At 39.3% G+C, this 12,674-nt stretch overlaps 1 protein-coding gene across 6 annotated transcripts in view; it reads left to right on the top strand.

Moving 5' to 3' along the window:
• LOC139939414 (kielin/chordin-like protein) overlaps window positions 1–12,674 on the top strand; it is a 107,700-nt gene that overhangs the window by 62,838 nt on the left and 32,188 nt on the right. For all 6 annotated transcript variants that reach the window (XM_071935277.1, XM_071935280.1, XM_071935279.1 and 3 more), the window contains 12 exons: window positions 425–507; window positions 1,958–2,051; window positions 3,592–3,768; window positions 4,398–4,480; window positions 6,327–6,503; window positions 7,649–7,739; window positions 8,202–8,284; window positions 8,972–9,148; window positions 10,024–10,114; window positions 10,909–10,991; window positions 11,691–11,790; window positions 12,157–12,294. In XM_071935277.1, the coding sequence (XP_071791378.1) occupies window positions 425–507; window positions 1,958–2,051; window positions 3,592–3,768; window positions 4,398–4,480; window positions 6,327–6,503; window positions 7,649–7,739; window positions 8,202–8,284; window positions 8,972–9,148; window positions 10,024–10,114; window positions 10,909–10,991; window positions 11,691–11,790; window positions 12,157–12,294 (1,377 nt within the window). The remainder of the gene's footprint in view (window positions 1–424; window positions 508–1,957; window positions 2,052–3,591; window positions 3,769–4,397; window positions 4,481–6,326; window positions 6,504–7,648; window positions 7,740–8,201; window positions 8,285–8,971; window positions 9,149–10,023; window positions 10,115–10,908; window positions 10,992–11,690; window positions 11,791–12,156; window positions 12,295–12,674) is intronic.

Genomic DNA, 12,674 nt, shown 5'->3' with positions numbered 1-12,674 from the left:
CTTGTCGCTACCCTTTTATTCCCTTAATCATCATCAACAAGGAATAATAATAATAATAACAACCGCATTTCTATAGCGCCTAACACCTCCAAAAGAAAGTCTCTAAGCGCTCAGAGGAACCTAAAGAATAATTAAGTATAAGATAATTTGAATAGATGTGTTTTGAGAAGAGTCTTGAAACTTGAGATCGTGGTGGCTTGTTTGATGGAAAAACGGCTTGTTAAAACTGAGTTTAAATAGAAAATGGATCATAAAGGAAAATTTTCAGGTTTTTAATGTACTACTTTTCCTACAAAGTAATGACTTATTGTTAATATCTTGAGTCCGTCCATTTTTTCTTTCAAAATACCATACATTGTAAAGACTTTTGTGTTTAAAAACTTGTTGAATTCATCATTTTCATTGTGATTCTATCTTGAACTAGACTGTACTTATCAGACTCTTCACTATTCTAATGGAGCTGTATTTGCCAACCCTGAGGATGAATGTTCACAGTGTCGCTGTCAGGTTAGTCAAACTATTCACGTATTCTGGACGAGAAAAATTGTGGGAAAATTGCATTTATTATATACTCCTGGCGATGACTAGAGCAAGCTAGTCGAAATGTTGAGACCAAAATAGAACTCACTTCGTAGTAGTGAAGTTAATATTAACCAGAAGTCCCCTCAATCCACTAAAGCTGAAGTAGTAGTCCCGGCTGATTTCCTACAATCCGTCCAGGTAGTAGTTAATAACCGGGACAGTTCTTTTCAGAACTACTTACTTCACATTTGATAACAACTTTAACAAATTAGCTAACAGCCGTACATGCACTTGAAAACATCTCCGCTTAAACCAACAGTTGAAATATTAGCCCAGACTGAAGCGATGAGAGCCCAAACCATGCTTACAGTTTTGGCTGTACTCTTTAATGACAATTTCTAGCAAAAACCAAATGAGGCATTGCAAGCCCTTATCCAATACAAAACAGGCCACACATGCCACAATACCCAACCCATGGAGAGAGGACAAATATTCCCCTCACAACCTGTAGCAAACAAAATTTTGCCGCCCACCAGCAAATAAGCAATCCACCGCCAAGTAAAAAATACCAGGGGAAAATGCCCCCTAGGAAAACCCGGCTCGCAGCAACTATCCCAATGCAAATACAACAAAAGAGGATTACAGAGGGTGTAGTCTATTCTACATCAACTCAGGACTTGGTCGCAGCTCTCCACTCTTCCCTGTCCAGCGTTAGGGTCCTTCCGTTGATTTTGATTTTCCGTTGATTTTAACAAAGAGTTAGGACTCGACGAGTAACTCTTCCTAACTTAGGATTAATCTTAAGGTCTGCATGTTACAGTGCATGGTTGGGACTCGTCCTAAGTCCTAAGATAAGTCTTAAGTTAGGAAGAGTTTTGTGAAATGGACGGCTTATCCCCCTTGTGTCACTGTGGCGAACATCCCGCTGCAAAGTGTCGATGAATGTGGCTCTCCTCCGTCCCCTTCTGCCAGTTCCCTGATTTGGCTCCCATAGGATGGTGTGATGGACTGCCAGCTCTGGGTGTCGAATGCAGTGGCCTGCCAGACCCATCCTCCTCTCCCTGATCTTTATTGGCTATAGGCTATGGCTACGGTTATGTCTATGGCTATGAATATGGCTATGACTATTGAGTGACAATGCTGACTTTTCTTCTTACACGTGACCGGTCTCAAACTTACAGTATATGTTCCACGTGTGAAGAATTTTGGCATGCACTGATAATCTGTGCACATATGACTTATAAGTAGCCTACTGTGAACTTCATATAATATGCAATTGTTTTTCTTCTGGAAGTGTGAAACAAATTGGCTTGATGAAAACTATTATTGGCTTGATGCTAAGGACCCTTACTGAAATCCAAATGTAAGGAGCCCTGGCTTTATCCTAATTCTTTCTAATCGTTTCTACCATATTGATATTTGTGATCTATTCTAGAATGGCAATGTGGATTGTGGACCTCTACCATGCTCCCCAGTATTCTGCGTCAAGAAGTACATTCCAGAAGGAGGGTGCTGTGAGGTGTGCCCAGGTAAGACATGCAAATCAATTAATCAATCCATCCATGTTGATAGGAAATAGTGATGGGTATGCTCTCCCTGTTAACCAGTTGGTTAATGTATTGGGTTTCTGGCACAAAGTCAAATAGACCATTCCATTTGAGCCTGCACATGCAAGTGCTGTATGTTGTCGGGGGCTGCGCCGCCATCGCTGGGTCGTTGCAGCGTTATACTCCTCAGGGAGCTGAGAATGATTAAAGGAATGTTATTGGCCCAATGACCATGCACTAATGTAAACAATAATTGTCAAATGCACTTTATACTGCAAGAACTAGTTCTTATTATTGTTAGGGGCCGTTCACAATTATCAACATTTTCACGAGCGTACAAACCGTACGCTGGGGGGGAGGGGGTTTATGCCTGCTGTACGCTTTATAAAATATTTTTAATGTCGATCGTTTTTTTGGCCAGGGCTCTGCGCCCGGTCAAAAATATCAAATGCGCCAGGACAAAAATGCTGCGCCTGGACAAACTAGTCGTCCGCCCGGACACAAAATATCGCGCCCAGGCAAAACATTTCGAAAAACACTAGAGACGAACACAAACCACTGTTCAGTGCACTGCATCACCTACCTTTGTGTACCATAATAGTGTGCAGCGACTGGTACCCAGAAGTCGGCTGTTTCGTAAAGGCATTCCGCGTGCATTTTTCTCTGTGTCGCAGGGCATCCTGACTACATTTTGACAACAGCGTGGTATTTAGACTTGGTTCCAAGTCTGTGATCGTGCGGTAATAGTTGTTCTGACATATTTTTGGATAAAACAGCGCCCTCTCGTGGCCAAACATCCGTCATTAGAGCGAGTTAGAGCGTGGTAGCAAACCTAATGGGGAATTATGCGTGGCTGAGATGCAGAGAAATGACCGCACTCTCAGACTTGAAATCAAGTTTACGTGGTATAAGGAGACCAATCAGAGATCGAAAAACACCCGGACGCAAATCTGAAACTCGAAATTTGTTCGGGCGGCGATCGTGCACTAAAGTGGTTTTGTTCGTGTTGAATTGATTTGCGCAAAATTGTTTGCACAATCAGTCCATCTTGCAAGAATAGTTTGTGTAACTGCCGATCGTGCAGGAATGGTTTTGTGGTTTATGCAATTGGCATATCTATTTGAGCATGAATATTTTGCGCAATTTGACAATAGTACAAGAGTGGTGTGCGCTATATGCCGATAGATTGGGAGATCGTGCATGAATTATCTGCGCAATTTGAAAACAGTGCAGGAATGGTTTGCGCAATTAGACGATACTAGTGCAAGATTGGTACAGCATAATAATAATAGACGGTGCGCGGCATCGTAGTCTGCAACGTACATGAAAATTTACTATGTACAGTGTACATAGCAAGGACATGTATCTATATGTAGACTTGTGTGAAAAAAAATCAACATTTTATTCGTACACTTTTAGGGGGAGGGGGGGTCTTGAAAAAGTGTACTCTTTGTACACTTGTGAAAATGTTGATAATTGTGAACGGCCCCTTATTATCATTTTAATTTTTTGCTTTGTACAGAGGCTGACTGTGAGTTAGATGGGCGGACATACCTTCATGGTCAAACATTCCTGAATCCTAGAGATTCTTGTCAGAATTGTGAATGTGATAACGGTAATCTGAGATGTGAACCTTCACCATGTGACCCTATTGAGTGTACTCATCCAATCAGAGAGCAATGCTGTCAAACTTGCAATGGTAAGTTTTGACCAATCAGAATTCATTGTCGATTTGCTTTTTATTCCTCTAAATACACAGTAAAAATCTAAAACTATGCAGTTGTGTTCTCTCTGAAATACAACCTGCTTTGAATTATGGTTTGAAAAGCTGATGGTTTTTGTTTCAGTGACATTGATTGGATTATCTTCCAGAAAAGTGTTATTTTGTGTAATCTCAGAGAGTAGTCTTTCAGATGATATTTATAATTCATGACTCTAGCTCAACATAAAGTGAACTTCGTTATTTGAGTAATAGTTTATAATGTTGCTGTCACTACGGTTGTATGTACAAAATGTATGTTGTGTAAATTATTACTATTATATTTCTGATTTATTCATATTAAAACACGAGAAAGGCAGCCACAACATAGTAGCTACCATATTTACAATTTATAAGAATTAAAAATTGTTACATATAAGTTAGAAAGAGTAGGAGCATTAAATTAAAACAAAGTAACGGATCGGTATATACAGCACAAAAGAGCAAAATATAAAATAAAATAAAGTCTTTGTTGATGTTTTAGGTATTTTGTTGTTTCCATAGAAATGCTGTTATGTGTATGTCTGTTTATCATGTTAATGTCTGTGTTTTTTTACTTCTCTGTATAGGATGTCTTTACAATGGACTAGAATACCAATCCAGAGATGTGTTTGATGATCCTGAGGTTTCATGTCAACAATGCCAATGTCTGGTACGTCATCAAAGTCAAATTTCAAATCAGCTTTTTCACATATAATTTTTTTCCAAGCTATCATTTTAGAATTAATTATAAATTTCATTTCAATGGTCGTGTTTTTGAGATATTGCTGAAAATTTGAAGCAATTATGTCCAAGCAGAAAGAATAATCCCTAAATAGGAATACACAATCTGAGAAGCATTTCACTTCTCAGATTCAAGTTTCAGATTCAGATTCACTAAAAACTGTTCTGTTTTTACATAACCACATTACTTTGAATGGAGATGTTTCTCAAATTGTGTATTCCTATTTAGGGATTATTCTTTCTGCATGGGCTTGTGTTCTTAAGCAAGACACTTAACCATTGCTTCGTCCTTCGGATTGGAAGTAAAGCCGTTGGTCCCATGTGTTGTGTAACGCATGTAAAAGAACCAAGTGCATTTATCGAAAAGAGAAGGGGTTCGCCCCGGTGTTCCTGGGGTCGATTTCACTAACGCGTTTTGGTCATCGCAAACGCCGAAAACGATCGCTAAATCTAAAATCCATCGCAACTTAGCGATGGATTTTTAGCCGACGATTTTACTAAAACTTAACGATGAATATACTCGTCGCAAAGTTTTATTTAGCGATGACAATCTTGGGATGACATGTTAGTGGTCGCAAAGTAAAAGTTCATCGCAAACTTGATACATTGCGCCATTATGTGCTTATAGTTATAGCGGTGTACGTTTTGACGTATAAATTGCCCGTGATTTAGAGTAAAATGAGTGGCGCTACATTATTTTAGTCTTGCGGTCTTTTACCTGGTAGACTCAGATTGCCGATGACAACTATCAGCGACGCAACTGCAGCAAAGAGCCCCTTAATATCGGTAAAAAGGAGATACTATATGGGTTCGATTATTTTAACCATAATTTTTTGAAAAAAATAATGTGTAATGTATTGGCAAATTGACAGTGTGAAGCTTAGTATTATTTCTTCCTCCATGGTATTATTAGACAGATATGTCAGAATTTTCATCAATCCCACCGTTACAACAGATTTACGAAAACTGTTTATTAAAATCTAAAATTATAATAGAGGCCATAGGCCTATAAATGCTTTAACCCTTTGTAAATGAGTGCCTAAACATCGTCCACAATAGTTTGTGTGCACCAACATGACAACGATTTACATATAAACTGCACAATGCCAATTCATTTCGAGCGATGACCGACGATTTTGTTGCGGGATGTCAAAGGTCACTACTTTTAGCCTTTTTTCCCCTTTTAACGTCATCGCAATTGCGATGACTTTAGTGAAACGCAGAATTAGTGACATCGCAATTGCGATGGATTTGAGGTTTGCGATCTCATCGCAAGTGTGTTAGCGATGATCGCAAACATAGACGTTAGTGAAATCGGCCCCTGGTTGTGGCTGCTTAATGCGCCATAGCACCTTGTAAACCCTTATAAGGTGCTACATAATTGGGTCTCAGAATCCATCACTGCAATAACCTATCTTTCTGAAAGTTTGTATATACTCAGCGCCTTGAGTACCTTGTTTGGTAGATACGTGCTCTATATAAGACTTTGATATTATTATTATATTAAAATGCTTTATACTATCAAACACTACCTTAGCCTTGTAATCAACAGATTTTGTCGCTGCAAGTTTTAAGAGTGATTACCAAATGTATATCTTCCTTTTAATTATAAATTGTCCTGGGGTCGATTTCACAAAGAGTTAGGACTAGTCCAAGGAGACATTAAAAACGTATGTGTAGTCCTAAGTTAGGATGAGTAACTCGTCCTAAGTCGAGATGAGACTAGTCTTAACTCTTTGTGAAATCCACACCTGTACACTTATTTACTTTTGCAGCTTGGGAACGTAGAGTGTATTGAGGAGCCATGCCAACAACCCATATGTAAATTTCCCGTCAAACCATCCGGAGAGTGTTGTCCTATTTGTGATGATTGCTTCTACACCGGCAGGTTTTATCGGAATAGAGAGACGTTCATGGATCCTGAAGATCAGTGTCAGGAATGCACTTGTAGGGTATGTCTTGGTTAAAGATAATTAATTGTAGCAAATTGTGGTGGAGCATTTAAGACCATCGGAGTCCAGCTTTGGTGTTTCTAATCAGCAGAGTGTGAGTTTGAGTCCTGACAACGATTTCAGGACTTAAGATTACTCTTAGGACTTAGGATGGGTTCAGTTCCGTATCCATTTACCTAGGACACATAGAACCCATCCTAAGTTAGGAAGGGTTACTCCCAGAGACAGTTTCTCGAAGATCGTCCTAACTCGAGTGTGGATTAATCCTAGCGTTTCGTGAAATTGGCTGCTGGTCTTGGCACTTGTGTCCTTAAGCGAGACACTTTTCCATGATTGCTTCATCCCTCAGATGGGATGTAAAGTCGTTGGTCCTGTGTCTTGTGTAATGCACGTAAAAGAACCCAGTTACACATAGCTAAAACAAGGGGTTTTCCCTATTTGTCAGTGGTTGCTAAATGCGCTGCAGTACCTTGTAAACCCTTGTACGGTGCTACAGTCTGAATTAAAAAAAATTATACTTGTTAAAGTGCCTTGAGTACCTTATTGGAAGCGATACCTGCGCTATTTAAGACTATAAAATATTATTATTATTATTATCAACCAAGCAATTGAGAATGTCCTGTGCCACTGTTTACTGTAAAGCAAATAGGCCAAGCATGTATTTATTTTTAACGATGTTGACATGACTATACAAAATGCAAGAGTTAAAGTCTGAGTGCTATAAATGTGTACATAAGTGCAAATGCATCCCAATATTTGCTAAAAAGACTGGTGATAGACATGGGAAATTGACCTAAAATTGGTTGGTCCATAGCACATCAGATGTTTGATTAAATAGATCAGAGCCTTAACACTCCTTTGCAAACATGCTAGCAGAATTTATCTGCATTATTTTTCGGAAATGAAATGATACAGTTAAAATATTTCTATTTGAACAAATGCTTGCCTGTCTTGACATGCTGTGATGTTGTTGTTTTAATGGGAGTGTAACACTGTTTTGATGGTCGTATAATGTTCAATCTTCACCTAGTTTCAATTTGTATTTCTTCTTGCACTTCTTTATACAATTTGTCAAATCATAGTCTTTGAGTTGAGAAACTCCTTTACAAATGATGGTTTCATACAGAGATTATTATCTTCCTTAGGACGGTGATGTAACCTGTGAGCCTGTCCAATGCCGTGATGTATCATGTCCTAATCCTAGACAGAATGAGTGTGGATGCCCAGCATGTGATGGTCAGTAGTTTATGTGTTGCCTCTGTGTGAAACTTCTAGAACCACTTACCATTGGAAGACTCCTTGCACAACCTGCGACGTACTTACCCACACCCATCTTCTCCGCCCTTGCATGAAGGAATTGACTCCCAAAAATCAGAACTGGTAGACATGTATTGTTCGTAGGTGCATTCCGTTTTGTGCATGGATACAAGCAAAACTATTACAAATGGAAGTGTGATGGACAAATCGGGAAAAAAATGTCCAATCAAAGATTCAAATAATATGCCCCCATGTTCGTGTGTGCAAAGGGAAGTTTATGCTTCAATGTATCTTTTCTGGGGGTTATTGTGTTATTTACCAATAGACCTATGTCTTATTGTCAGACAAAAAAAAAAGATTATGTGAGATCATTAAACATCATGGATTGTTGTATTTATTGAAACATCTTCATAATGTTGTTTGTATTATTGTTATGTTTAGGATGCATTGTTGATGGTGCTGAGTACATGGATGGATCCCAGTTCCCTGATGTTAATGACTCATGTCGTGGATGTACATGCAGGGTAAGTGCAGATAGGTGGAGGCTTGTGGGTTGTTATGTAAATGTACATGATCTAAATGCCTCCCTTATTAAAATTGTAGGATTTCAGTTTGTACAAGAGTCATTCATTAAGATCATTGTGGTGTTGTAGCAGTCTAGCGGTCTAGTTCACTGATCCCAAGCTCCGGTTTTGTCAGCAGCAGAGTATGGGTTTGAGTCCTTGTCATAACATGTATGCTCTCGAGCAAAGCAAACAACAATTGGTTGCGAACAGTTTGGAAGCTCTACCAGCCAGGCTCCTAGTGGCTGATGCTTATGCCTACAACTTGTTGCAAGTTGTAGGCATAAAGGGGGTAAACCCAGCCCCAGGAGTAGTTGCCAACATCCCCCTGGTACTAGTTGATTTTGGTCGATAGCATAAATCAGTTTAGTGTAGCCGTCATTTTGAAGTGGCCATCTGGCCTTGTGAGTGGTGTGATATCTCAGATTTTGTTACTATTTTTCGATATATAAAGAATCATACATGAAAGTATTGTAATGGTTTATTTTGATTCATATGAGTTGTTCTCCTGCATTCTAAGATGTGAGAAACAAGATCAAATTCAAAACATGGATTTCTCCGGACCAGTTTTAAAAATAGAAACATTTTATCAGAAAGATTGACGTCAATTTGTTTTTATTAAAAAACTTTTCTGTGATTTTGTTACAGCAAGGACATGTTGAATGCCAGCTCCATGAGTGTCCCCCAGCACGTTGCCTGAACCCTATCACTAGATCTGATTATTGTTGCGCTGTGTGTGATGGTTGTTCTTATGACAGTAATTCCTATGACAATGGCCAATCATTCCAAGATACTGTGGATACTTGTCGGATCTGCACATGCCTGGTAATGTCATTTCCTTATTCAATCGAATCTCTGTATTAATGTAATATTGTTATTCTTGATGACTTGTTTGTCTGTTGTTGAAAAGTTCTAGGAAATCACAGAGTTGCTGTTTGAGAAGAAAACTTTAAGACATGTAAAGAAATCATACTTTCAATTACAAACTGTAAAAGTTATTCTACATTATTCATTCAAAAGAATAAATTCGTTGCCATCTCTTAGGAGTTGAAATACACACCGTACAACCAGACTGTGAAAACTTCATCAAACTTGGTGGTCTTTAGTATTTCTCTGGAGTATTGATACTGGTTTGGTCTTGATGATAACTCTGATAATATGTGGTTCTAATATAAACACAAATTATAGTAACTAGATTGACGGCGCTTTATAACTTAATCACCCTACTGATCCAGCAAACTGAGACCATTCCACAACCTTATCTCAACTCTCTGGGGAGCATCTAACCCTAAGCTGATTATATTCATTCAGTGGTTAAAGGCACTGACCACCTTCTCACTTGTTGTATCACTATGTATGCACAAAATAACAAACCTGTAAAAATTTGAACTCAATTGGTCATCGAAGTTGCAAGATAATAATGGAAGAAAAACACCCTTGTCAAACAAGTTGTGTGCTTTCAGATTGAAATCAAGGGAGGCGTTTCTCAAAATGTTTTATACTATCAACAGCTCTCCATTGCTCACAATATGCTAACAATTGTTTAAAAGTACCTACCAATAGTGTCCAGTGCATTTAATCTAACACAATTCTCTAAGCTCTGGTGGTTTCCATTTATAGTAGTATTGGCCTTTTTGTGCACGCTCATAACCAGTCATTCTTACAGTTGATTTATTGCCGCTAATCTATTTGTGTTGTAGAATGGTAATGTTAACTGTGCCCCTGCACCATGCACACCAGTATCATGCACACATGGGATGCCAGACCAGTGCCTCTGCCCTTCATGTGATGGTGAGTTCCTTATTGACTCCTTGACAAAGCATACATCCTCACATAACGCATAGAAGATAGGTGCTAGTAAGTGTGCTGTGTGTCGTGTAATGGGTTGTTATTCCACACATTCTAGTAAGGAAACCATGGATGCTTCATAGGTGAACTTAATCACTGTAGCTTACAAGCCTGAGGATCCCTGAGGTATCCTGAGGAACCCTGTAAACAAGGGTACTTGCTAAATGTGAACCAGAGACACAGGTAGTAAAGCCTACTCTTTTATTATAAGTGTTCTGCGGCCGATTTCACAAAACGCTAGGATTAATCCTAACTCGAGTTAGGACGGGTTACCCATCCTAACTTAGGATGGGTTCAATGCGTCCTACGTACTTGGATACAGAATCGAACTTGTCGTAAGTCCTAATATGATTCCTAAGTTAGGAGGAGTTTGGTGAAATCGACAGCTGTTGTCTTCTATGTGCACTACCAATCCTAGTACACAAGACCTACGGCTTAATGTCTCATCAAAAGGACAAAGCGATTGTGGTAATAGCAATAGAAGTTATAGTAGTTCAGTCCATTTTGTGACACTTGTCCATTTTTCTCCTGCATTTGGTAATTGACCTCCCTTATACAAAAGAGGCGGCAGATTAGCAAACTAGCAAATCCCTTTGAGTGTGTTTATCCCCACATTCACACGTGTATCAATGTAGAATGTGTGTATCCCCATGCTGAATAAAAATTGCTGTTACTTTGATTTAACAGATTTGCATTTCTAAAACCTTGATTTTTGTTGTTGACTTGGTTGTGTCTAGGATGCATGTATGAAGATGTGATGGTACAAAATGGAGAATCATTTATGGATCCAACTAATATGTGTCGAGACTGCTATTGCCTGGTAAGATCAATTATGAAATTAGTTTTACATCTGGATGCAGCGCTTTCAGGGGATCAGAGGTTTATCGTCAGACCTTAAACTCAGAAGAGGGCAATTAAATCATCCAAGCTTACTTTGTCAAAACTACTGGTAGTGAAAGTATAGTCCTGACCGATTTCTACCTATTTTCTACCTTCCACCCAGGTATAGTAGTTTAAAAGCAGGACAGTTATTTTCAGAACTTAGAAGTCTCCTGCATTCCGAGAATCTACTCTGCGGTAGTAGATTATAAAGCAAGACAAGTTCTCTTCAGAAAAAAACTCCACCTGGCAAGAAGCCACACACAAGATGTTACTGCAAACCAAATGTATACTGATACCTCACCATGCAACGCCTCAAAAAAAAGTTACTTTACCTGAGTCTGTGTACCTAGATGATATGTTTAAGTGATATGTTGATGGCATTGACCTATGTAGACCCAGGTTGTCATATGTACATGTACTTTGAACTAAACCCTGGTTGTGTGCACTGACTTTCACAGGTTCCTATCACAGGTTTTTCCTCATTGGTTTACTTCAATTCTAAAACAAATTCTCTAGGTCTGCCATCTACGGATTTGTTTGCTCCAGTATCAGAAAGATCACAAGTAACTATGTACACACTAATTATAGTATATTAACAGGAAGCAATTGAATGTTGTTTCATGTTGTCTTCTTGCAGGCTGGTTCTGTTGTTTGTACTGTACGTACCTGTCCTCCTATCCAGTGTACAAACCCTGTCAGACACCCAGGAGAGTGCTGTGATTCATGCCCTCAAGCAGGTTAGTGAACAGCTCTAAGCCCAAGACTCACCCAATTAAAAGCTCCTTTGCCTTTGAGTTCACAGATTTTTTATTTATTCTTTTTTGGGGGGGCTGGGGGGGGGGGGGGATCGGGTTTATTGGTAGGATAGATAAAATTTGTGTATCATGACACTTGGAGCCTTCTTTGCAGGGAACTGACTGTGTTGCATGCTACAGGACCCCTTAGTAGCAATTGTTTTAACATTGTCGTACGATTCCCCCAAAAAATTTTGCAATGATTCTTGGAGATTTCCTGGAACCTGTTGCCTGTAAATTGCCTTGTGTGACATGACCCTTACATATCTAGTAATCCTAGGCTAAACTGTTGAGGATTGTTTCTTTCAGAGTGTCTGAGACCCGATGATCTTGATCCTTGTCAGGACTGTGAGTGTGTTAATGGAGAATGGGATTGTAGGGACCTACCATGTCCCCTTGTTACGTGCCCTCATGCTGGCCAGGGACAATGCTGCTTAGAATGTATCGGTGAGTACTAATGCCAAGGGAGATCTGACTCAGATGGGAGTTGAACCTTTTCCCAATGCAAAGATCTTTATTCACACATCCATAATAACTTCTGAATAAGAATATAATCTATTCTAATTACCTGAGACAGTTTATCCATTCTGATTGGTCGAGAGGGCATTACGTGGGGGTGTTTGAACGGATGATATAACACTTGTAAAAAACATTGAAACATTGGCGTGACACGCGAGCTTGCACCTGTGCTTATAAGACAGTTTGTTCATTCCTATTGGTCGAGAGCAACGGCTGGGACAATTGTGCCACATCACAGGATACGCGCGACGCGCAAAGCAATCTCCTTGTAAGGAGTTGTTTACCCGAGGGCCTTACCATTTCATAGC

The sequence above is a fragment of the Asterias amurensis genome, chromosome 7 (genome assembly GCF_032118995.1).
Source record: "Asterias amurensis chromosome 7, ASM3211899v1".
NCBI classification, from domain to species: Eukaryota; Metazoa; Echinodermata; class Asteroidea; order Forcipulatida; family Asteriidae; genus Asterias; species Asterias amurensis.
Note: the sequence above shows the minus strand (reverse complement) of the source record. Positions and strands in the feature narration are given on the sequence as shown.